Genomic DNA, 24121 nt, shown 5'->3' with positions numbered 1-24121 from the left:
TGGGTTCAGTCTCCAGTACAGACAAGGAGAGCTGTGCCTCTTCGTGGAAGCCTCCAGGAGCTGCACCTCTTGCATTCTTTGTGCCTGCAAAACCAGTGGATGATGTCTGAGTGCCTGGGCAGCTGAACACAGTGCAGGATCCTGAAGAAGTAAACTCATCGGTGGCCTCTGGCGACCCGCGTGCCCTGGAGTTGTCTTTTTGAGAATAAGTCTTTCAAATGAGTTTACATTTTAAATCCTAAAGACTTTGATGAATCCACTGGTTAGGTATGGTTTTCATAATCTGATCATTTCACCTCCCAAATTAACATAGGAGCTTTAGGGGACCACTTCATACCCAAAGACTAACTGAGAGTACAGGTGTGTGCCCATGTGCCCAGCCTCGCTTCTTTTTAGTTGCACTAATTTCTTCAGTAACTATCTCTTCCTTAGACTTAACTTTAAACATACTCCTTTTGTGACCAAACTGCAAGTTTTTCAAATCTTTTTTTTTTTTTTCCTGAAACTTTAATCCAGGGGCACTTTAACACTGAGCTAAATCCCCTGAATTTTCTAGTTTTTATTTTGAGACAAGGTTTCACCAAGTTGCTGAGGGTCTTGCTAAATTGCTGAGACTGGCTTTGAACTTGGAATCCTTCTGCCTCAGTCTTCAGAGTTGCTGAGAGTGCAGGCACGTGCTGCTGCATCCAGCTAAGTTTTTCAAATATTTCTGATCTGCTGGTGATGTGGCTCAGTGGCCAAGTGCCCCTGATTTTTTTTTTTTTTCTCTGTTCTCACAGTAAACCTGGCTAAAAGCAGCTAGCAATATCCATGTTACTACTGAATGCTGTGCTGCCTTGATATTTCCTCTACCAGATAAGTCTGTCACCTTTAAACTTAGCTTTGAACAAAGTCTCAGGAAATGGATAATATGTAGACCAGTTCTTTGTCAAAATGTAACATGAATGGTTTCTAGTCTAATTTTTTTTTTTAGAGAATTTTAATATTTATTTTTTAGTTCTCGGCGGACACAACATCTTTGTTGGTATGTGGTGCTGAGGATCGAACCCGGGCCGCACGCATGCCAGGCGAGCGCACCACCGCTGAGCCACATCCCCAGCCCTAGTCTAATTCTTTTTAAAGCCCTACTTCCAGTCTGAAGTCTCATGAGCACAGTCTTTACTGTCTGCATTCCTGTCAGCATTCTGGTCTTCCAGAATCATCTATTAAGCTCTTCTTACAACATTTTAGGGCTTCTATTACTGCATCTCCAAACCTTTCCAAACTCCCCCCACAAATCAGCTCTGAAGACTTTTACATCACACGGTCAGGCAAAGTCACAACAGCCTTACTTCTTGGTACCAATTTTCTATGTTAGTCAGCTTTACATTTCTGTGAAAAAACACTTGAGAAAATCAACTTCAAGGAGGAAGGATTTGTTTTGGCTCATGGTTTCACATACTTCAGTCCATGTCAGCTGCTCCTGTTTCCGGGCCGATGGTGAGCAGTACATCTTGGCAGAAAGGTGTGGCAGGGGAAGGTGTCTCGCCTCTTAGCAAACAGAAAACAGAGGAGACGTAAACCCTTCCAGAGCATGACTCCAGTGACCTAATTCTTCCAGTTAGACCCCATCCTACATGGTTTACCACCTTCTAATAGTCTATTCCATTATGGTACTGAATTGGTACATGGTGATACACAATCCCAGCAACTCAAGAGGCTGAAGCAGGAGAATCACAAGTTCAAGGCCAGCCTCAGCAATTTAGTGAGATCCTCAGCAACTTAGCAAGACCTTGTCTCAAAATAATAAAAAACCAAGTAAATAAAAAGGATTTGGGAATGTAGTTAAGTGGTAAAGCACCCCTGGGTGCAATCCTCAGTATTAAATTTTTATTTCAAGACACCGTTTCAAGGGGCTGGGGATGTGGCTCAAGCGGTAGCACGCTCGCCTGGCATGCATGTGGCCCGGGTTCGATCCTCAGCACCACATACAAACAAAGATGTTGTGTCCGCCGAAAACTAACTAAATAAATAAATAAATTAATTAATTAATTAAATTTAAAAACTCTTAATTAAATTAAAATTAAATTAAAAAATTATATTAAATTAAATTAAAATTAAAATTAAAAAATTATATTAAAAAACTCTCTCTCTCTGTCTCTCACTCTCACACTCTCTCTAAAAAATAAATAAATAAATAAATAAAAAGATCTGTGCCATTAATGACCCGTTTTCACATCTGTAAAAAAAAAAAAAGACACCGTTTCAAAATAAAATTTTAAGCTGAGCATGATGGTACACAGGTGTAATCCCAGTGACTCAGGAGGCTGAAGCAGGAAGATTGCAAGTTCAAAGCTAGTCTTAGCAATTTAGTGGGGCCCTAGTCAACTCAGTAAGACCCTGTCTCAAAATAAAAAAATAAAATAAAAAGGTTTGGGATGTGACTCAGAGATTAAGTGTTCCTGAGTTCAATCCCCGGTACCAAATTAATTAATTAATTTAAAAATTTTAAAAAAGGACTGGAGATTTAGTCCAGAGGTAAAGTGCTTGCCTACCATGTGTGAGGCTCTGGGTTCTACTCCTATTACTACTACTAGATCATCATCATCATCATCATCACCATCACCATCGACTACTATACTTGACTTTTTGACTTTCCATGCTTAATCTTGGTGACATCAATATTTCCCTATAAGACCTTGAAAAGTCACATCTGTTCTAAATCTCATTATCTCATTATCTTACAGAGATATTATATCAATAAAATGGGAACATTCAAACAAAGTACTTGATATTAATACCATTGCTAACTATGACTAATAAGAATTTCTAGAGTGACTTCTAGTTTTAGAATTTTAGTATTAAGGAAAAATTATTAGAGTTTAGTGGAAAAGAGTTCCTTTAGAGACACACAAAGAGCCAAGCACAGTGGCACATGTCTGTAATCCCAGTAACTCAAGGTTGAAGCAGGAGTGTCCTAAGTTTACAGCCAGCTTTAGCAATTTAATAAGACTGTCAGCAACTTAGCAAGATCCTGTCTCAAACTTTAAAAACATAATCAGAGGCCTGGAGATGTAGCTCAGTGGTAAAGTGCCCCTGGGTTTGATCCCTAGCACAATAGATAGATAAATAGATAGATAGATATAAATAGATAAAAAATAGAAACATATACTGAAGCAGCTTAAGAGGAAATGATGTAACAACTGGGATTTGCTTCAAAACAATCCAGGGCTCATTCATAGCTTATTTGGTCACATGTTGCGCATTGTTTAGACTAGGTTACAGGTACAACTGGAATGAAGGGTCACAGCCCAGGAAAACAAAATGTGAGGTCAACCAATCAGAAACTGCCAGCTAATGTCTAACTGGAGAATTTACAAATCAGAAACCACCAACTAACCTCCAACTGGGACTTTCCACTTAAACTAGTAAAATATTTTCCATATTTTACCTCTATGTACACCTTATAAAAGTTTTCCCTTTCTGCCCTCTTGGTTGGGCCCAAACTGCTTGTGGTTTGGCACCACCCAGTTCATGAATTTCTGTCTACTCAAATAAACTTGATAAAATTTTAACATGTGCCTATGTTTATCTTTTAATAAGAGGAAAAAAAGGAAAAGGGAAATTGGAAAGAAATTTCTATTACTAACTCTAATGTTCTACTTAATTAGAACTACTTCTCCAGAAAATCTTGATATTAAAAGAAACAGAGGGCCGGGGTGGAGCTCAGTGGTACAGCACTTACCCAGCATGCTTGAGGTCAGAAATGAAAAAAATAAATAAATAAATGGGAATTTCATTTTATTCATTTTTTAAAATCTCTACTTTCTTAGAAACAGATTTTAAATGAACAGCAAAATACAGAAGAGTTCAAGAATTTGATAATTCCATTAAGTTTTCAAATAACCTTTTAATATATTTTTAACTAAAGGACCATTCTACATTCTATTTAATTAATTAATTTTATTTTATTTTAATTTATTTTTCTGGGCTGGGAATGTGGCTCAAGCGGTAGCGCACTCGCCTGGTAGGCGTGCGGCCCGGGTTCGATCCTCAGCACCACATACAAAGAAAGATGTTGTGTCCACCGAAAACTAAAATAAATAAATAAATATTAAAAAAATAATAATAATAATAATAATTTATTTTTCTGATATGTGAAATTGAACCCAGGGGTGCTTTACCACTACACTACATCCCCAGGGCTTTTTATTTTTTATTTTGAGAGAGGGTCTTGCTAAATTGCTGAGGCTGGCCTCAAACTTACAATCCTCCTGCCTCAGCCTCCTGAATCACTGGCATTACAAGCATGTACTGTTATATTGTTGTACATGTATGTGTTATGGTTTGGATGTGAGGTGTGTCCCAAAAGCTCTCATGTGAGACAATGCAAGAAGGTTCAGAAGAAAACTGATTGGGTTGTGAGAATCTTGACACAATCAGTGAATTGATCCCCAGATAGGGATTAAATAGTAACTGAAATGTTAGGGCATAGCTCGAGGGAATGGTTAATTGGGGGGCATGGCTATGGGGTATATATTTTGTATCTGGAGAGTGGAGTCTCTCTGCTTTCTGATCATCTTGTGAGCTGGTTCCCTCTGCCACACACTTCCTCCATGATGTTCTGCCTCACCTTGATCCTGGAGGAGTGGGGCTGGCCTTCTATGGACTGAGAGGCTCACCTCTGAACCTGTGAGCCTTCAAATAAACTCTTCCTGCTCTGCAGTTGTGCTGGTCGGGTCATTTAGTCACAGCAACGAGAAAATTAACTAAAACCCCAGGCTAGGAAACCCATTTTAAAGAACTACAGTAAAAAAAAAAAAAATTGACTTCCTTAATGGAATCCATGTTAATGTGGAATCTGAAAAACTTTTAAGATTTTTCCCCAAAGAAATTTCAGGATATTTTAACAATTTTCTGCTTTTTAAGAATACAATATTCTATATTAATTGTATATCAGTATTTCAAAAGATTTGATATTTGATATTTCTCTGACAAAAATCGATCACTGGACTGGGGATGTAGCTCAGAGGTAAAGCTATTGTATCACATGAATGAAGCCCTGGGTTCCAACTCCAGTATTTCAAAAACAAAAGCAAACAAAAAACTATCACTGGGGTTTGGCATAGAGCAGTAGAGCACTTGCCCACCATGTGCAAGGTCTTGGTTTCAATTCCCAGTGCCATAAATATATAAAAATCTATCACTAACCATAGAGAACTTAACAGCAATAAGTACATAATATGTCCCTTCCTTACTTTGAAGGTGAGAATTCTCTAGGAAGTCTTCATGAGTTTCTTTTGTTTCCCCAGGTTTTGATGATCGATGCTCACTTCTCAGAGATATCTTCCACCATCTAAAAATTATCTGCAATTGAAGAGAAAGTGACAGGTTAAAACTGATTCCAGGGTTGAGGTTGTGGCTCCAAGGTAGAGCATTAGCCTAGCACATGTGAGGTACTGGGTTGATCCTCAGGAGCACATAAAATAAATAAATAAATAAATAAATAAATAAATAAATAAATAAATAAATAAATAAATAAAGGCATTGTGTCTATATACAACTAAAGGTGGGAGGGGGACCGATTCCAATCCTAGCAGCTATGCTATGTTTGGGGTTTTGAAAGATCACTGTGGAGCTGGGTGCAGTGGTGCAGGCCTGTAATCCCAGTGGCTCCAGTAGGTTGAGGTAGGAGGATCGTGAGTTCAAAGCCAAGCAAGGTGCTAAGCAACTCAGTGAGACTCTGTCTCTAAATAAAATACAAAATAGGGCTGGGGTTGTGGCTCAGTGGTCAAGTGCCCCTGAGTTCAATCCCCAGTACCAAAAACAAAAAACAAAAAACAATGGAATCAGTGCATTATGGGTCTTGGCTATAATCCCAGCTACATAGGAGGCTGAGGCTGGAGGATCACAAGTTCAAGGCCAGCCTCGGAAGCTTACTGCAATTCTGCTTCAAAATAAAAAATAGAAAGGGCTGGGGGTGTACCTCAGTGGTGGAGTATCTCTGGGTTCAATACATAGTGCTGAAAAACAAAATCTATCAGGTCAATTGATGAAATCACCCAGTGCCAAATGGTTGTGTTCTTGAGAACAGAGATTCTCTAACTTGGGGAACTAATTCCAAAGTAATTGCTTGGCTCTCCTATTTCCTTCCCAGGCAACAGGGCAGACAAGATGATGGATAAATCCCTCAGAGAGCATGACAGTTACATGAATAGGGGCAGAAAAAACACCGTTGTGCTTTGTGTGATGCATGAAAATGTGTCAGACAGGAACACCTCTTGGTAACAGATCTGGGAATAGTGTGTTTGACTCCTCTGAGAATTTTGTTCATCTGAAGCAAACCTCATTCCCATGGCATGGGCTGCACTCTGTCCTTTATTGATTTCATGGTGGTGTCAACTCCTGGGCCTGGTGAAAGCCCCTTGGAACAGACCCAGCTTTGGTCATGTTTTTAAACCAAGAGCGAAGCAGGGTAGTGAAGTGAGGGGACAGAACTTCCACCAATTTGAGAAACAGACCGTTTTCTGCACTCTGATGATGACATGGGAGGACAGGAGGCATGTCCCGTCACATTGGGGGTCAGGGCATCGCGTAAGGACTTGGATGCAGGGCTGTAATCACAGCCACAGAGGAGGAGGCAGGAAGACTGCATGTCCCAAGCCAGCCTGGGCAGCTGAGCGAGACCCTGCCTCAGAATAAAACTGAACGGGCTGGGGGTGTAGCCAAGTGGTAAAGTGCTTGCCTAGCCCAGAGTTCAACGCCCAGTACTCCAAGCAAACAAACAAAAACTGAGTGTGGAGGGCAGACAGTTCAGTCCATAACGAGGGCGATTCCAGTAGAAACTGCATGCATTGTGGAGCAATGTAGTCCTGGACGATTCATTTCATCTCCCTGCAGTATACCTTTCTTTCTCTTAAATATTAATATTAAATATTATAAAGCTATTTCCTTTCTATTGAATGAAGACACCAGGCAGTCTGGATCTAAAACCCATGGGGTTTTTCATGTTGTTTGGGGGTTTTGTTTCTTTCATTACTGGGGGTTGAACCCAGGGTTGCTCTACCACTTAGCTACATCTCCAGCCCTTTTTACTGTTTTATTTTGAGACAGGGTCTCACTCAGTTATTAAGGTTGGCCTGGAACTTGCCATCCTGCCTCAATCTTCCAAGTCTGTGGAATTATAGGCGTTCACCACTGCACCTGGCAATCTAGAATTTTGGGGGGAACTGGGAAGTAAAAATAATGTAGTCCAGCCAGGCACACCCCTATAATCCTAGCAACTCAAAGACTGCAGTAAGATGGCCAGTTTGAGGCCAGTCTTGGCAATTTAGTGAGACCCTGTGTCTCAAAACAAAATAAAAAGATCTGGGGACATAGCTCAGTGGTACAGCACCCCCGGCTTCAATCCCAATTATCACTAAATCTCTCTCTTATATTAATAACAATTATGATAATGTAGTCCATTTCTTACAACCATCCTGCAGATGAGCAAAGTTTCAGAGAGGTTAGAACGAACCTGTCTCCCTCCCCCCACCTCACTGCTAGGTGTCTTATGACAGTGAGCACAAGTCTCAGACTGAATTCCACCTCAAGAGCGACAGTGCCATGGAGGTATCACAAGAGCCCAAAACATTTCTGAAAGTTCAGCAGAGACCCCCCTTTCACCATTCCTCCAGGTGCTGTCTGGCAACCTTTGCAGAAGTTTCTCCCTGAGGCAGGTGTCCCCATGTTATAATTAAAGGATCAGCTAAACCTGCTGATCCAGAGCAAGCAGCAAAATACTTGGTTGGGGGGGGGGGCGGGGAGTTCTGGGGAAAAAAAAAAAAGAGTTCTAGAGCCAAACGTGATTCTCCAGAGAGGTGTTGCAGACTCACCTCTCGAGGTGTTCAATGGCGGGCAGAGAGGGTTGTGCACATCCTATTGACTTCACCCCACCTTCCTTATGTAATTAACCAGCCTCTGAGCCTGACTCAGGAGGCAGTTATTTACAGTGCTTGTCATAATGCTCTCTGGAGGGAAGATCTCTGGGGCTTGGGTTCAGGTTAAGCACACACAAGCTTCCCACAGGCTCCCCTGGGGTGTTTAAAGCAAATTATCAGGAATACATCACCTACCTAAGGAAGCTGGCTGGCTAGGACCAGAATCCTCCTTGCTCTGCAATGAAGATTCAGACTCACAGTTCAGCCTTGTCAAGACTTGGGTATGTCCTGTATAATGTACTTATCAAAAGAGGAAAATGGGTATCTTGAGCCATTTACTTTCTCTTAGCTTGGTAACATTTTTTTTTTTTTTTTTTTTTTGGTAAGTGATAAAACACTATTTTGGTGAGGACAAGGGAAACTGAGAGCCCCTAAAAATCACTGAGAGGAGCTGGGTGTGTTGGCATATACCCGTAATCCCAGAGACTAGGAAAGCTGAGGCAGGAGGGGGTGCAAGTTTGAGGCCAGGCTGGACAACTTGGTGAGATCCTAGAAAGAAGGAAGGAAGGAAGGAAGGAAGGAAGGAAGGAAGGAAGGAAGGAAGGAAGGAAGGAAGGAAGGAAGGGAAAAAAATTTCTCAGTGTGCCTAGCATGAGTAAGGCCCTGGGTAAGATCCTCAGTATGGTGAAGGGCGTGGATTTCCTCACAGTTTTGGACATATTACCCAACCTTTATACTCCTTCAGTGTTTTTTGTTTTTCAGGGCTGGGGCCAAACCCAGGGCCTCTGCATGCTAGGCAGGCACTCTACCACTGAACTACCTCCCCAGCCCTTTATTTTTATTTTTGAGACAGGGTCTTGCTAAATTGCCCAGGCTAGCCTCAAAGTTGTGATCATCCTGCTTTGCCCCCTGTCTTTGAGGTCACAGGTAAGAGCTACGGTGCCCAACTAATATTAATTCCATTTATCCTATGGAATTTTATCAGAAAACAACCAACATTTTATAAAAGATTTATCAGAGATGTGTACAACATTTTTAAAAGGATGGTTATTGGGGCTGGGGTAGTGGCTCAGTTTAGAGTGCTCACCTGATATGCATGAGACACTGGGTTCGATCCTCAGCACCACATAAATATAAAATAAAGATATTGTGTCAACCTAAAACTAAAAAATAAATACTTTTAATAAATAAATAAAAGGATGGTTATCATAGCAGGATTACGATAACGAGTAATAAGAATCTACCCAAGGCTCAATAGGTGGGACTAGTTAAGTAACTATCTCACATTAGATGATGCAGAGAGCACTCTGCAAACAACAAAATAACTTGTAGAAAAATAGCACTGTAATCCCAGTGACTTAGGAGGCTGAGGCAGAAGGATTGCAAGTTCAAGGCCAGCCTCGGGAATTTAGTGAGATGCTGTCTCGAAAAAAAAGAATAAAGAAAGAAAAGAAAAAAGAGAGGGCTCCCATGTAGCTCGGTGCTAGAGTACTGAGTCCAATCCCCAACATCACAAAAAAGAAACAAAAGAAAAAGAATAACACAGAAGGATGTTAATGATCATTTGGTAAAGGGCTCAAAAGTATATGCATGACTGATCCAAACAGTCAAAAGAAAATATTTATTATGCAGGAGGAAGGAACATTAGTTGTGGCAGTAAGTGAACTGTGTCACACAACAGATGACAGATGCAGCTTGAAGTGAGCTCAACTCTAAGAATTACCACCCAGTACTCTTAAAAAGGTAGCATCGATTATGGTATTAGCATATTTTAAGTTATATACACATACAAAGTTGTATTTGTATATTTCATCTCTATTTTGAAAACTTGTCAGTACTGCTTTACACATTTTGGGTCTTATTGACTGCGACTGTTCTATTAATGTCTTGTTAGCACGCCTGCAAGAAAAGCCACAGAGGCGCTCCCTGCCAGGTCTGCAAGACTGTTTACCTCTGGATGGAACACGGAGTTCACTGTACTCGCTCCGGGTTTCATGAATTCTCCCAACCTCTTGTGAGCCATGTAAGACTGCCCTTTCATGGGTAAAGAAACCAATGGTGGTGGGATCAGACAACCTGCAAGAGCTCCTCTCTCCCAGCAGTGGTTGACCTTGAGTCTGTGCCCAGGCATTGCCTCACATTCCCCAGGAGGGCCAGCCACCGGCCTCATGATAGGACACCTGCCTTACTATAGGTGACATAGATGACTCTTCAAAGGACACTTGCCTTACTATAGGTGACATAGATGACTCTCCAATATTTGGTACCCTAATTGAAATAATGTGGCCAGGGGTAGAATTCTTTAAAAAGTATATACTTAGCATACTTTTAGACTTAAATATTTCCAGTAAAACTTTTTAATAATCTTGCTAATTGAGCTTACTTTTAAGAGGGGTCTAAGACTCCTCATGAATCTCCGTGTACCTCCTCTGCCCAAATGACATTTCAGCAGGAGGAGGAGGCAGGGCTGTTAACTCAGTGAAGGCCCCTGACATTCCCCACCAGGTTGAGAGCCACAGTTTAGTCGGAATGACACCTGGCATTTTGCTAGAGGGAATGGTTGATAGGTGACCCTGCTCCTGGATTAGGGCAGCTCCAGGATTAGGGCGGATCCTGCTGGGATTAGGGCGGATCCTGCTGCCTCGGGCACCTGCTACTTTGGAGTTCCCATTGAGTTCTCCAGGGGTTTCGGGAGAATTGGCGTGCGGAGCCCAGTGGAGGGAGTGTGTTCCTGGGAAGTGTGTGTAGAGGCCAGTGAGAATAAGGGAATAAAGAGTTGCTGTTTGAACCTACAAGGCTTTTTGGCGGCTCAGTTATTTGTGCCCAGACAGACTGCGGCACCACCAGATAGCAGCTCACAAGGAGGCAATAGAAAAACATGGGGCCAGCTGAGCGTGTTGGGAAATGCACACCTCCTTCCTCCACACCCAGGCTCAAGACTGTGACACTCCCACTACTATCTCCCCATTGGAAATCCTGTTACTGGGGCAAAGTGTAGACTCTGGGGGTTAGATGAATCTGGGTTTAGACCCTGGAGTCTTTCACTTCCCTTGGGCAAACTGCTTCATCTCTTGTGGCCTCAGTTTCCTCATCTCCATAATGGAAATAATGGTGGTTCCCAGCTCACTGGATTTGGAGGGATGACAGGAGACATATCTAGTGTCCTGCACAATGCCAGGCACAGAGAGGGTGCTCCACATATGTCCTCCTTCCTTCCCTCTGTTCACTCATGTACCAGTGCTTCATATTTATACCAACAAATTCAGCTGCAAATGCTGAGATAAGAACCCTCCATTCCCGCATGGTGGTGCATGACCATGATCCCAGCTACTCAGGAGGATAAGGTAGGAGGATCACAAGTTTAAGGCCAGGCCTGGGTAATTTAACAAGACCCGGTCCTAAAATTTAAAAAATGGACATAGCTCAGTGGTAGATTGCTTCCCTAGCATGTGTGAGGCCCTGGGTTCAATCCTCATGTCTCCCTCTCTAGCCGCCCCCCCCATCTTCTTTCTTATTCACTGTCTAACAATATTCAACCATAATTATACTTTGCAGGCATAGTGGTATACACATGTAATCCCAGTGATTTGGGAGGTTGAGGTAGGAGGAATGCAAGTTCTGGACAGCCTTGGCAACTTAGCAAGAGCCTGTATCAAAACAAAAAATAAAGCCAGGCACGGTGGCGGACACCTGTAATCCCATAGCTGAGTCAGGGGTTCAAAGCCAGCCTCAGCAACTTAACAAGGCCCTAAGCAATTCAGTAAGACCCTGTGTCTAAGTAAAATGTTTAAGAAGGGAGGGGCATATGGCTCTGTGGATAAGTGCCCCTGGGTCCAATCTCCAGTATTAAATAAATAAATAAGGACCTGAGAAGCAGCTCAATGATAAAATGTACCTGGGTCTGATTCCCCAGTACCCCTCCCCACCACACACACATTTCACTAAAGTCTACTTTCCTAATCATATTCTCTGAAAATATTTATTTCAGCTTTACACTCAGATCTGTTATTTATTTTTAAAATCATCTTTATAAATATTTTTCTAACTACATAACTGAAAAGAATCATCTATACATCCAATTAATAATTTGCTCATAAAACTTTAGAGTGACTTGTCAGGTACCACATACTAAGTGGGGCATTCTGCATCTTTCCAAGTCTAGAAAACACATTTGTAATTTAGTATGCAAACTGTGCTTGTCCCAGCTCTTCTTTCCCTTGCCAAACTACTGTTAGGCTCCAAGGTCAGATTTTTCTGGGTTGATTGGTTGGTTTGTTTGTTGTTTGTTTTTTGGTACCTGGGATTGTACCCAGAGGGCATAACCAGGAGGCACATCCCAGCCTTTTTTTTTTTTTTTTTTTTCTTTAGAGACAGGGTCTCACTGGATTGTTTAGGGCCTCCCTGAATTGCTGAGGCTGGTTTTGAATGCACAGTCCTCCTGCCTCACCCTCCCAAGCCTCTGGCATTACATTATAACTGTGAGGCCACCACACCCAGCTTTTCCCCTGTTTGGAAGGTCCTGTATAATTAGGGGATTGCAAGTAATGGGATTGAGATACTATGACCTGGAGAATTTATGGAATTAGAACTTTTATTAGGTGAAGAAAGATCTTCTTATCCGAACAATCTACTGAGAAGTGGAGAAACAAGCTCACACAGCACTGGCATTCCAAGAGGTGAAAAGGGTATTATTTTCCTAAAATGAATTATGAACATTAATTAATTAATTAATTAATTTTGGCAGTACTGGGACTGAGGCTGAAATGAGAATGAAATAAACTGAATTTCTTCTGTGGTTTACTTCCTTGTTCAGAAGGAGCAGGTCCTTATTTTTGGTTTGGTTTTGTTTGGTACTAGGGATTGAATCCAGAGGTGCTTTACCACTGAGCTACATCCCCAGCTCTTTTCATTTTTTATTTTGAGATAGGGCCTCGCCAAATTGTCCAGGCTGGCCTGGAATCCCCAAACTCAGCCTCCCAGGTCACTGGGATTATAGGCTTGTACCACTGCACCCAGCTTAGGAGGTAAATTCTGATCTGAACATGTCTGTATTCCCATTGGGGATCTAGTTCTTCATTACTGTTACTTGGGATGGAGCTCCGTGGCCAGAGCACACAAGTTCCAGCTGAGTCCTGGGGCAGGGTCTCCTGCTGTTATTTCCATAGCTCAGCTCTGACTCTCATCTGAGTCTAAGTTTCTTACCTTCATCATGCGACACACTGCTGTTCCTGTGGTAGCTATGCCTTCTCCAAAGAAGGCTGAATCTCAGCGTAGGAGGGAGGGGAGACGGCTTTCCTAGTTCTTATGTTCTTTATGGTCTATTCTCCACCAGCTTACAGGTAATAATTTTTTTTTTTTTTTTTGCAACTGCTACTTCTGGTCTCTCTCTTTTTTAAAATATATGTTTTTAATTGTAGTTGGACACGATGCCTTTATTTTATTTATGTATTTTTTATGAAGTACTGAGAATCAAACCCAGTGCCTCGCATGTGCTAGGCGAGTGCTCTACCACTGAGCCACAACCCCAGCCCCTACTTCTGGACTCTTAAGAGCCCTCTTTACTTCTTTTAAGTTCTTAATCATCTTCTGTCAGTTAACAGTGGTTTTGTGGGGCTGGGGATGTGGCTCAAGAGGTAGTGTGCTGGCCTGGCATGCGTGCGGCCCGGGTTCGATCCTCAGCACCACATACCAACAAAGATGTTGTGTCCGCCGAGAACTAAAACATAATAAATATTAAAAAAAAAAAAACAGTGGTTTTGTAATAAATTTTCCCCAGAAAATAACCTATAAAGTGTCTATATTGTGAATATACCAACTTTGATATATTGGTATGATCATTATACAGGGCATTTAGTGTGATAAAAATTCTTGGTTAAAGGCCAGAGGATGAAGGCAAGGAAGAGATAAGGAGTTCATTTTAAACTGAGAGCATGTAGGTTGAAGGTCACCCATTAAGGTGACATCTTGCTTCTGCTGTAGAACCAACACCAAGAAGCATCAAGCTCTTCTCTGTATGGACCCCTCCTGTTCCAGACATTGTGTGCTTCCTGGTGTCCTACCTTTCTTATCTATAGCCAATGTAGGTTCAATGAAGATGATTTATGCTTTCTTCTTTGCAAATTTTTATGTTAAAATATTCCAGCTTCGCGGATCTGGTAGACATTTTCCATCTGCTCCTGTCCATGCAGCTGTTGGCTTGGGAATCCATTCTCAGGACTAGCATCTCTAACAGCTCAAAAAACCCTTGTTTCAGAGATCTCTCTCTGGGTCTCTTCAGTTTTTGATTTAACAGATGTTAGTCAGTTTTTCTTCACTGTGACCAAAATACTAGACAAGAATAACTTTTAAAAGATAAAATGTTTGTTTTGGCTCAAGTTTCCATTCATGGTGGGCCAACTCCATTGCTCTGGGAAGAACACTCTGGTGGAAGGGTGTGTGGAGGAATACTGCTCTCCTCCTGGGAGACAGGAAGTAGAGAAGGGGCCACAGGGAAGATGAACCCTTCCAGGGCACATCCCCAGTGACCCACCTCCTCCAGCCACTCCCCACCCAGTTACCACCCAGTCAGTTCATTCAAACCAGGATGGACAGATGAGGTTACAGCCCTCACAATCCAATCACCTCACTTCTGGGCATTCCTAGATTAACACAGAAGCTTTGAGGGGATACTTCATATCCAAACCATAACAACGTGTGAGAGCTTTTATTCCAGCATATATACTTTATGCCTAGGCTTTTTTTTTTTTTTTTTGGAGGGGGGTGTATAACTTTTCTAGAACTGCTCCCCTCCCCCAGCCATTCTCTCTACAAATAATGGATCTCTTGGTCTAATTCTCTAATTTTCTCTTCTTTTCCCCATATTGTACCTATCTCTCTCTCTCTCTCTCTCTCTCTGGAGATTTTTCTCAATTCTGTTTCCAACCATTCTATTGAAAAAAATTTCATTTTTTTCTATCATATTCTTATTTTCTAAGAGCTTTTTTTTTTAGGATTTTTTTTCATTTTTTTTAACAGAGAGAAGGAGAGAGAGAGAGAATTTTTTAATATTTATTTTTTAGTTTTCGGCGGACACAACATCTTTGTTTGTATGTGGTGCTGAGGATCGAACCTGGGCCGCACACATGCCAGGCAAGCGCGCTACCGCTTGAGCCACATCCCCAGCCCTCTAAGAGCTCTTTTTAATTTTCAGTGTTACTTTTTTATTATGTGCTATTCTTGTTTCATGAATGCAATATCTCCTCTAATCCATTTGAGGATATTACTAGTATTTTAATTGCTTGTATACGTAATCTTTGTTTTCTTCAAGATTTCAGTTAATGTATTTGTTGTTGATTTGTTTTGACTTTCCTCTAAAACCTACTGATTCTTAGCTATTCACTTGTACTTAGGATTGGGGAACTATGACACTAATGGGCAATGGGCATCTAAGCAGGACTTGTCAGAGGAAGTGAAGCCAGAAGTAGTCAGGCAGTCAGAATAGATAGGTAAATCAAGTTGGGTCTGAAGGAGGAGGCCAATTTTGAGTGAGTCTCAAACTTGGAGACTGTCCCCTGAGGGATTAAAATGTTAATTCCTTCAGAGCCCTTCCTCCACCCTTACTAGAACTTGCCCCTGCTCCAACCTGTTGCCAAGGTAACCTGTCCCAGGAACTGCCCCTCCCTACAGGGAGCTATAAGGTTGTTGATGTGTCCTGGGCTGCTCCTTCCTGCCCCTCCCCCTTCAGCCCACCTGTTTCCACCTTTGGACCCTCCCATGGAGCATTCCTGGGCCTAGCCACACTGCAGGAAGGAGAAAGATAAGGGGGGAAAGGCAGGAGAACAAAGGAAGCCTAGGATGTATAAGAAGGGCAGAACACCTCGCTTCAGGATGCCAGCTATGGCCCCCTCCTCCTCCTGGGAGAAGTCTATGTTGCCCCTTTTTATATAAACCCTGCTTGATATGCTTGCCTGGGCGTGCTTCTCTAAAGCTCAGACTTCCACACAGGGGGAAGCAGGACTTGTCATGGATTACCAGCAGTGTCAGAAGGACTCAGTACAGGGAGATCTACTGGGGTTCTAGCCTTGAGGATCCCATTTATATCTTTCAAAATATCACTTTTATTTGCATTTATTTTACGTTGAATTTATTCCTGTGCCATAAGTTTTTGATTCTTTATTTTCTTGGGGGATATCTTTTTCTTTTGTGGAACTTCTTCTGGTGGTTCCTTTTCATTGGGGATCACCCCAGAGTGATCTAACCATGAGCTCTGTAAGTTCAGTGGTACATTCTGGGTGCCTTGTTCACCTGGATACGCTCAGGAGCCAGAGAATCTATATTTAAACCCTTAAGTTCAGCATTACTTTTGGTATTTTTAAGAAAGTGCAGCAAAAATTCAGCACTCTTTGGGCTACAGACTGTGTCCAGCTCCATTGTTTGGCCTGGACACACCAAACAACTCCACCACTCTAATGCCAGATGGCACTGGCTGCTTCTTTAAAGTGATCTCTTTCAGCTACTTGGTGGCCTTTGGGATATGCATACTCTTGTTGGCCCAGGCAGTTTCATGGATGTTCCTAAAGTGAAGATGAAGATCTGAACCTCTTCATTTGCATGATTTTGTGGGGTTTTCTGAGTCAAGAGAGTAGCAAACCATTTTCAAAGATCACTAAGGCCATTTTTATAGGTTGAGGTTATACCTTGAAATCTCTTGCGCTGGTCTGACTTCCCAGAGAAGAATCTTCAGTTTAATGCCTGGAAGTTATGAGTCTAGTGGCCTAGAGCTTCCTGGGATCCAATGGGAAGTCAAAATGAGTCTCCTAGTACAGTATACAGATTTTAATTTAATCCCTTGTGTCGGAACGGCAGAAAAGCTCCGTAAACTCAACAAGCCGAAACAACCATTTACCTGTGCAAGATTTTATTAGCGGGACTGTGGCAGCCAGTGGCAGAAGAGAAGCGGGGAGAGAGCGAGCGAGCGCGAACAGGGTGTTGAAATTTATGGGCTCAAAAAAAAAAAAGAAATTTATGGGCTCTACGCAGGATGAGGAGGAGCAGGGCGAGCGGGCTGTTACTTCTTCGTTGGCCGAGAGTTGGCGCCACTTCAGGGATTGGAGGTGCGCCATTCAAAGTTCGCGCCGTTCACAGGGATTGGAGGTGACGGTTCGCGCGCCATTCAGTGCATCACGGACCTGCGCTCCCGGAAGAGAAGCGCTCCGGGCGCCACCTTTGCCAACATTCCTGAGCTGCCGGAAGAGAAGCCCTCGGGCGCCATCTTTACCAACACTTTGTCATTAAAATTGTTTTTTGGTATGGGGATTGAACCCAGGGATGCTTAACCTCTGAGCAGCATCCCCAGACTTTTTTTTATATTTTATTTAGAGACAGGATCTCACAGAGGTGCTTAGAGCCTAAGTTGCTGAGGCTGGATTTGTATTTGCAATCCTCCTGCCTCAGTCACCTGAGCCACTGGGATTTCAGACATGCACCACCGCACTGGGCTCCTCTACCATTTTTTATCACTGAGTCTGTGTCCTTAGCTGCCCAGGGTCCTAACAGTTTCTCTAGCAGACTCTTCCAGAGACCAAACTTCCAGTTCTCTGTAGGTGGACAGCAATTGTTCCTTGTACCTGGGAGGGAAGGAATAAAGCAGATGGTGGTTCTAACAAATGTGTGTGCTTTTCAGATGTCCAGATGTTGCTACAGTTTCAGCCTCTTCTTTTTTTTTTTTTTTTTTTTGTTGGGGGGGGGCGGGGGGATTGAACCCAAGGGGACTCTATCACTGAGCAACATCCTCAGCTCTATTGATTGGTTGATTGATTGAGACAGGACAGAAACTTACTAAATTGTTGAGGCTGGCCTAGAACTTGTGATCCCCCTGCCTTAGCCTCCCAAGCCACTGGAATTACAGATGTGCATTACTGTGCCCAGCTCTTCACTCTCACTTTCAAAGAAACCTATTTCCACTCCTTTCTAAGGCAAACAGATTCTGGAATAAAAACCTTATCGCTTTTTAGCTTCCTAACCCCTAGGATGAATTTTAGCTTTTTCAAAGCTGCTCAAAGAGCTACCATTAAGTGATCTATCTATATTCTGACTTGCAAATGTGTGTGTGTGTGTGTGTGTGTGTGTGTTACTAGGGACTGAATTCAGAGGTACTTCACTGTTGAACTAAATTCCCGACTCTTAAAATTTTATTTGAAGGAGGATCTAAATTGCTGAAACTGACTTTGACCTTGTGATCCTCCTACCTTGGCCTCCTGAGTTGCTAGGAGTACTCATGTATGCCATACAGTTGACTGGCTTGAATTTTACTGCCTTTTTACTTCCTCAATTTTCTTTGTCTTTATAGGTTTATGTTTTAGAAAAACCCTGTAATTGTCATTTATGGTCGTATTAGAGGGAAAGTCAATAATAGTTCTTTTATAGATTGATTGATTGCAGAAATGGGGATGGCAACCAGAGCCTCAAGCATGCTAGGCAAGTGCTCTACCACTGAGCTATGTCCCCACCCCTTTTAAAATTTTACTTTGATACAGCATCTCACTGTATCAGCATCTCACTAAATTGCCAGGGTTGGCCTAAACCTGGGATTCTTCTGCCTCAGCCTCCCAAGTAGCTAGAATTATAGGTGCACACCACCATGCCTATATATATACATAGTCTTAAGATGTTTAAAATGCCGATAACAAGGATAACAAGGACTTAGACTTTTCACTCTTTCCTGCAAATATCTGATAAGTGGCTTAAAGTAGGATTAAAGACCTGGCATCTCTGCCTCCATTTTACATCTGTCTCCTTTGCTCTGAGTCTGAGTCACCCTGGATTCCAGGAAAAACAGATCTGCTAGATAAACATCTTAGGATGAGCTTCAGCTAACCCTCAGGCACCAGCAACTTTCTTATCCATACCAGGCCTTGCCTGAACAGACCCGAGATAACTACAGCAAGACCACACCTGATCAAGGTCACCGCTTAGAGAGCGGCACTAAACCCTGGCCAGGAAAACCCCCAAAGCTTGCCCTCCTTCCCCTGTATATGCAACCTCACAGTCATTGGCAGCCCGTGGAGGACAGGATGAGTCCCGTTCTTTTCTCAGGGTAGCTTCACTGGTTGAAGTTCCTTTCATTCGTGTGGGGGCAGGGTAATAAAGTATTTCCTTTCATGCTTTTTCAGCATTACCTTTTCTGCTTGGTTCTTGGGGCTTGTACCAGAAATGATATGTTAAATTCCCAGAGTCAGGCCTCTGGCGCAGTAATAATACTATAGCTGTCATTTTATTTTTTTTTTGAACTTTATTTATGTGAGCCAGGTGTGCTAGCACATGCCTATAATCCCAGCGACTCTGGAGGTCGAGGCAGGAGGATTGAAAATTCAAGTCAGCCTCAGCAATTTTGCAAGGCCCTAACAACCAACTGAGACCTTGTCTCAAAATAAAACATAAAAGGGCTGGTGATGTGATTCAATCCTCAATACAAAAATTAATTAATTAATTAAAGATGTGCTGAGTGCAGTGGCGCATGCCTGTAATCCCAGCGGCTTGGGAGGCTGAGACAGGAGAATCGTGGATTCAAAGCTAACTTTAGCAACAGTGAGGTGCTAAGCAACTCAGTGAGACCCTGTCTCTAACTAAAATACAAAATAGGGTTGGGGATGTGGCTCAGTGGTTGAGTGTCCCGGAATTCATCCCCAGTACCTTCCCTCAAAAAAACAGAGGGCTAAGGATATAACTCTGTGCTTGACTACCATGTACAAGGCCCTGGGTTTAAAAAAAAAAAATACACATACACACACACACATATATATATACACACAGATATGTATATATAAATAAATGAATATATACATATACAATTTGTAAGTATAAAAGAGGGCTACAGATATACAGATGTAGTGTTGTGGTGGAGTGTTTGCCTAGTATGTGTGAGGCCCTAAATTCAATCCCCAGCAACACACACACACACACACACACACACACACACATCATACTTTAAAAAAAAGTGTAAAAAAGCTGGATACTATGGTGCATGCCTGTCATCCTAGCAACTCAGGACTCAGAACTGAGGCAGGAGGATCCCAAGTCGGAGGCCAGCATTAATAATTTGGTGAGATGCTCAGCCACTTACCAAGAACCAGTCTCAAAATTATTATCATCATCATCATCATTATTGCTATTACTTTGGCACTAGGGATTGAACCCAAGTGCTTAACTACTTAGCCACATCCCCGACCCTCTTTATTTTTTATTTTGAGACAGGGTCTCACTAGGTTGCTTATAGCCTTGCTAAGTTGCTGAGGCTGGCTTTGAACCTGGTATCCTCCTGCCTCAGCCTCCTGAGTTACTGGATGCATCACCACACCCAGCCTCAAAATTAAAAATAATTTTTAAAAAGTACTGGGAGGGCCAGGTTGTGGCTCAGTGGTAGAGTGTTTGCCTAGCATGTGTGAGGTACGGGTTCAATTCTGAGCACCACATATAAATAAATAAACACAATAAAGATCCATCAACAACTAAAAACATATATAAAAATAATTTTTTATAAAGTACTGGGAATGTAGCTCAGTGCTAAATAGCCCTGAGTTAAATCCCCAGTACAAATAAAAATTTAAAAAAGTTTGATCTACATTTTTCAGTTTACTTTATTTCAGCTTTAAAAATACTTGATTTTGTTAGATTTGCAATTATGTCTCATTTGATTTTGGAAGCACTTGAGAAAATCAACTATGTTACACTTTTGTGATTATGGATTGAAACGAGGGAGAATGTCTCCAGGGGCAGAACTGGGGATCGAACTCGGGGCCTTCAGCATGCCAAGCACATGCTCTAGTACCGAGTTACACACTCAGCCCTCATATCCACCTAGCTATAAAGGATTTGGGAATCAATACATGGCCTTTAGAAAAACTAAAATTGATTCATGACTCATGCCCAATAGAACAAAGATCTGCATGTGAAGAAATGAGACCATACAAGTACTGGAAGGAAAAATAGTAAATTCCTTTATTACCTTTCTGTGTATCAAAATCTAAAAACCAGAAGAGATTGATAAATTTGTCTGCATACATATACAAAAACTTTGCACAGCCAAATCTCCAGAAGCCTATACAGAAATGTTTAAAGCAGCTCTGTTCATAACAGCACCAAATTCGAAACACCCAAAATATCCATCAATTATTAAATGGATATAGGACAGTCATATAATGAATTATTCAACAATGAAAAGAAATACTAGCTGGGCATGGTAGTGGACTCCTTTAAATTTAGGGACTGGGGAGGCTAAGGCAGGAGGATCTGCCGATGTCTTGGGGGGGCACCAGAATCAGGAGGCACCACACAGCTTTGTAGGTTCAAACAGCAATTCTTTATTCCGGATCTCATACCAGCCTCCACACACGTTCAGGGGCAGTCTCGTTCTGCCGCACACTTCACCTACTCCACGAGGCTTTTTCCAAAATCCCATTTGAATCTCACGAGAACTCAACGGGAACAAGCAACAGGAACACCCTAATCCCAGCAGCAATAATCTTCAACCTCAACTTCCCTAAAACCCATATTCTTAAACCGGGAAACGCCTTAAACCGGGAACACCCTAAGCCCAAGGACCGGGATACTTCCTCAAACCTGCAGGATACTTCCTCAAACCTGGATCCACCCTCGATCACCTTGAGCAGGGTCATCTTTCTCAAACACACAAGCAAGGTCGCAGCAAATTTCCAAGGCAAGTCCATTTAACATGGGGTACACTGGCAAGGATTACGATGCGTCAATACCTACTTGGTAATGGCCCTCAGCAAGGATCTACGTTCAAAACCAGCCTGGGCAACTTAGGGAGATCCTGTCTCAAAATATAAAACAAGGTCAAGGTGTGTAACTTAGTGGTAGAGAGTCCCTGGGTTCAATACCAGTACTGCAAAAAAAGAAAGAAAGAGACACTGATGCATGTAATAACAATAACATGGTTAAACCTCAAAAGCTTTTCCACTGCTGGGACTAAAGGTCCATCCAGAACAACTGTAACCGAAGAAGGATTTATTTAAGGGCTCATGGTTTCGGAGATTTTAATCCATAGACAGCAGTCTCCATTCCTTGGGGTTCAAGGTAAGGCTGAACATCATGGTGGAAGAGTGTGGTGGAGGGAAGCAGCTCACATCATGATCAGTAAGCAGAGAGAGACTCTACTGGCCAGATACAAATATATTCCCAAAGCCCAGGCTCCTAAGGAACCACTTCCTCCAGCTATACCCTCCACTTCAGCTACCACTCAGTTAATGCCTATCAGGGGATTAAGTCACTGATTGTGTTAGGACTCTTATAACCTGATCATTTCTCCTCTGAACCTTCTTGCATTGTCTCACATGTGAGATTTTGGGGGACATCTCATATCTAATCCATAACAAGCATTATATTAAGTAAAAGAGACCAGATATAAGAGGAAAGTTCTGGGGGCTGGGTGTATGGCTCAGTAATAGAGTGCTTGTCTAATATATTAGAGGTCCTGAGTTCAATTCCTAACACTAAAGAAAAAAACAGAACAAAACAAAACAAAAAAGTGTCTGTTTTCCATATGATTCCATTTAGGGTGTACTGAAAAAAAGAAACAGAAATCAGGTCAGGGATACCAAGGACAGAGGATAGGAGGGGAGACTGACCACAAAGGGACGTGAGGGCACTTTCAGATTAATGGAAATATCATATTATCTTGATTATAATGATGGGATACATTTGTCAAATTCATGGACTCTGAAAAGGGTAATTTTTCCTGTAGCAAAAGTGTAGCTCAATAAATATGATTTGCTGTAATCCCAGCTACTCCAGAGGCTGAGGCCGGAGGATCACAAATTTTTCAGGGTCTTGTACATGTGGGGCAAGCACTGTACCTAGGAGTAACATCCCCCACCTGATCACAAGTTAGAAGCCAGCCTGGGCAACTTGGCACGAACCTGTCTCAAAATAAAATAAAAGGGGCTGGGGATGTAGCTCAGTGGTAAAGTCCTTTCCTAACACATGCAAGGCCCTGAGTGTTTAAACCACACCAAAAAAAAAAAAAAAAAAAAAAAAAGTAACATACATAGTCTTTATTCCTAATATACTAATTCATATTATATTGATAATATCAGTAAGTTAGAAATGGATATGGGAAAAATACACCCCATTACTATAGTTCAAAACCACAAAATACCAAAAATAATGTGAGGGTTATAAAACTCAACAAAACCAGCACAATGGCACATACCTGCATTCCCAGCTACTCGGGAGGCTGAGACAGGAGGATCATAGATTTGAGGCCAGGCTAGGCAACTTAATAAGACTATGTCTCAAATTAAAAACGAAAAAGGATGGGGGGGGCGGTGGGGGAGCTGCGGTTGTAGTGCCATGGTAGAGAGCTTGCCTAGCATGGTGAGGCACTGGGTTCAGTTCTCAGCACTGCATATAAATAAATAAAATAAAGGTCCATTAACAACTAAAAAATATTAAAAAAAAAAAAGTATTGGGGGATTGGGATTGTGGCTAGTGGTAGAGCTCTTGTCTCACATGTGGGGGATCTGGGTTGGATCTTCAGCACCACATAAATAAATAAAATAAAGGCATTGTTCCCATCTGCAAAAAAAAAAAAAAAAAAGACTGCTCAGTGGTAAAATGTGCAAGCCCCCCGGCACTGGGAAAACAACAACAGTAAATAAATGAACAGTGGTGACACAATAAGCCATACATCACAACAAACAATTTGAACCCCTACCGTTCACAACATGTAAGAGTAAATTCTAAGCCAGGTCTGGTAGTGCAGCCTGTAAGCTCAGTGACTTGGGAGGCTGAGGCAGGAGGATCTCAAGTTCCAGGCCAACCTCAGCAACTTAGTGAGACCTGTCTCAAAAAATAAAAGGACTGGGGACTTAGCTCAGTGGTGGAGCACCCCTGAGTTCAATCCTCAGGACAAAAAAAAAAAAAAAAAGAAGGAAAAGAGGAAAAAAAAATCATTTTCCTTAAGTTACATCCATGACCACACAGCAGATTTTTGAGCCCAAGCTTTCCTAATATTTATGAGGTTCTATCCTCAGGCTAGCACAGTCTGTTCCTTTCTATTTAGGCTCAGCTGGAATTAAGCAAAATCATGTGTAAGCATTCAACAAGTCATGGCCACACGATCCACACGTTACTGACTTCGCCACACCTCCACCTATCCCTCACTGCAGGTTCAGCCCTTGCTTCTGTCCCTGGACTGCAGTTTTAATGTCAGCTCCCTCAGG

At 42.1% G+C, this 24121-nt stretch overlaps 1 protein-coding gene across 1 annotated transcript in view; it reads right to left on the bottom strand.

Moving 5' to 3' along the window:
- The window catches only part of Fbxo36 (F-box protein 36), a 90010-nt gene that overhangs the window by 30299 nt on the left and 35590 nt on the right, over nucleotides 1-24121 (bottom strand). Inside the window, exon 2 of the mRNA XM_026396274.2 lies at nucleotides 5238-5346. Within this exon, the coding sequence (XP_026252059.1) occupies nucleotides 5238-5346 (109 nt within the window). The remainder of the gene's footprint in view (nucleotides 1-5237; nucleotides 5347-24121) is intronic.

The sequence above is a fragment of the Urocitellus parryii genome, chromosome 1, assembly GCF_045843805.1.
Source record: "Urocitellus parryii isolate mUroPar1 chromosome 1, mUroPar1.hap1, whole genome shotgun sequence".
Classification (NCBI taxonomy): Eukaryota; Metazoa; Chordata; class Mammalia; order Rodentia; family Sciuridae; genus Urocitellus; species Urocitellus parryii.
This window is presented reverse-complemented; position numbering and strand designations above follow the sequence as displayed.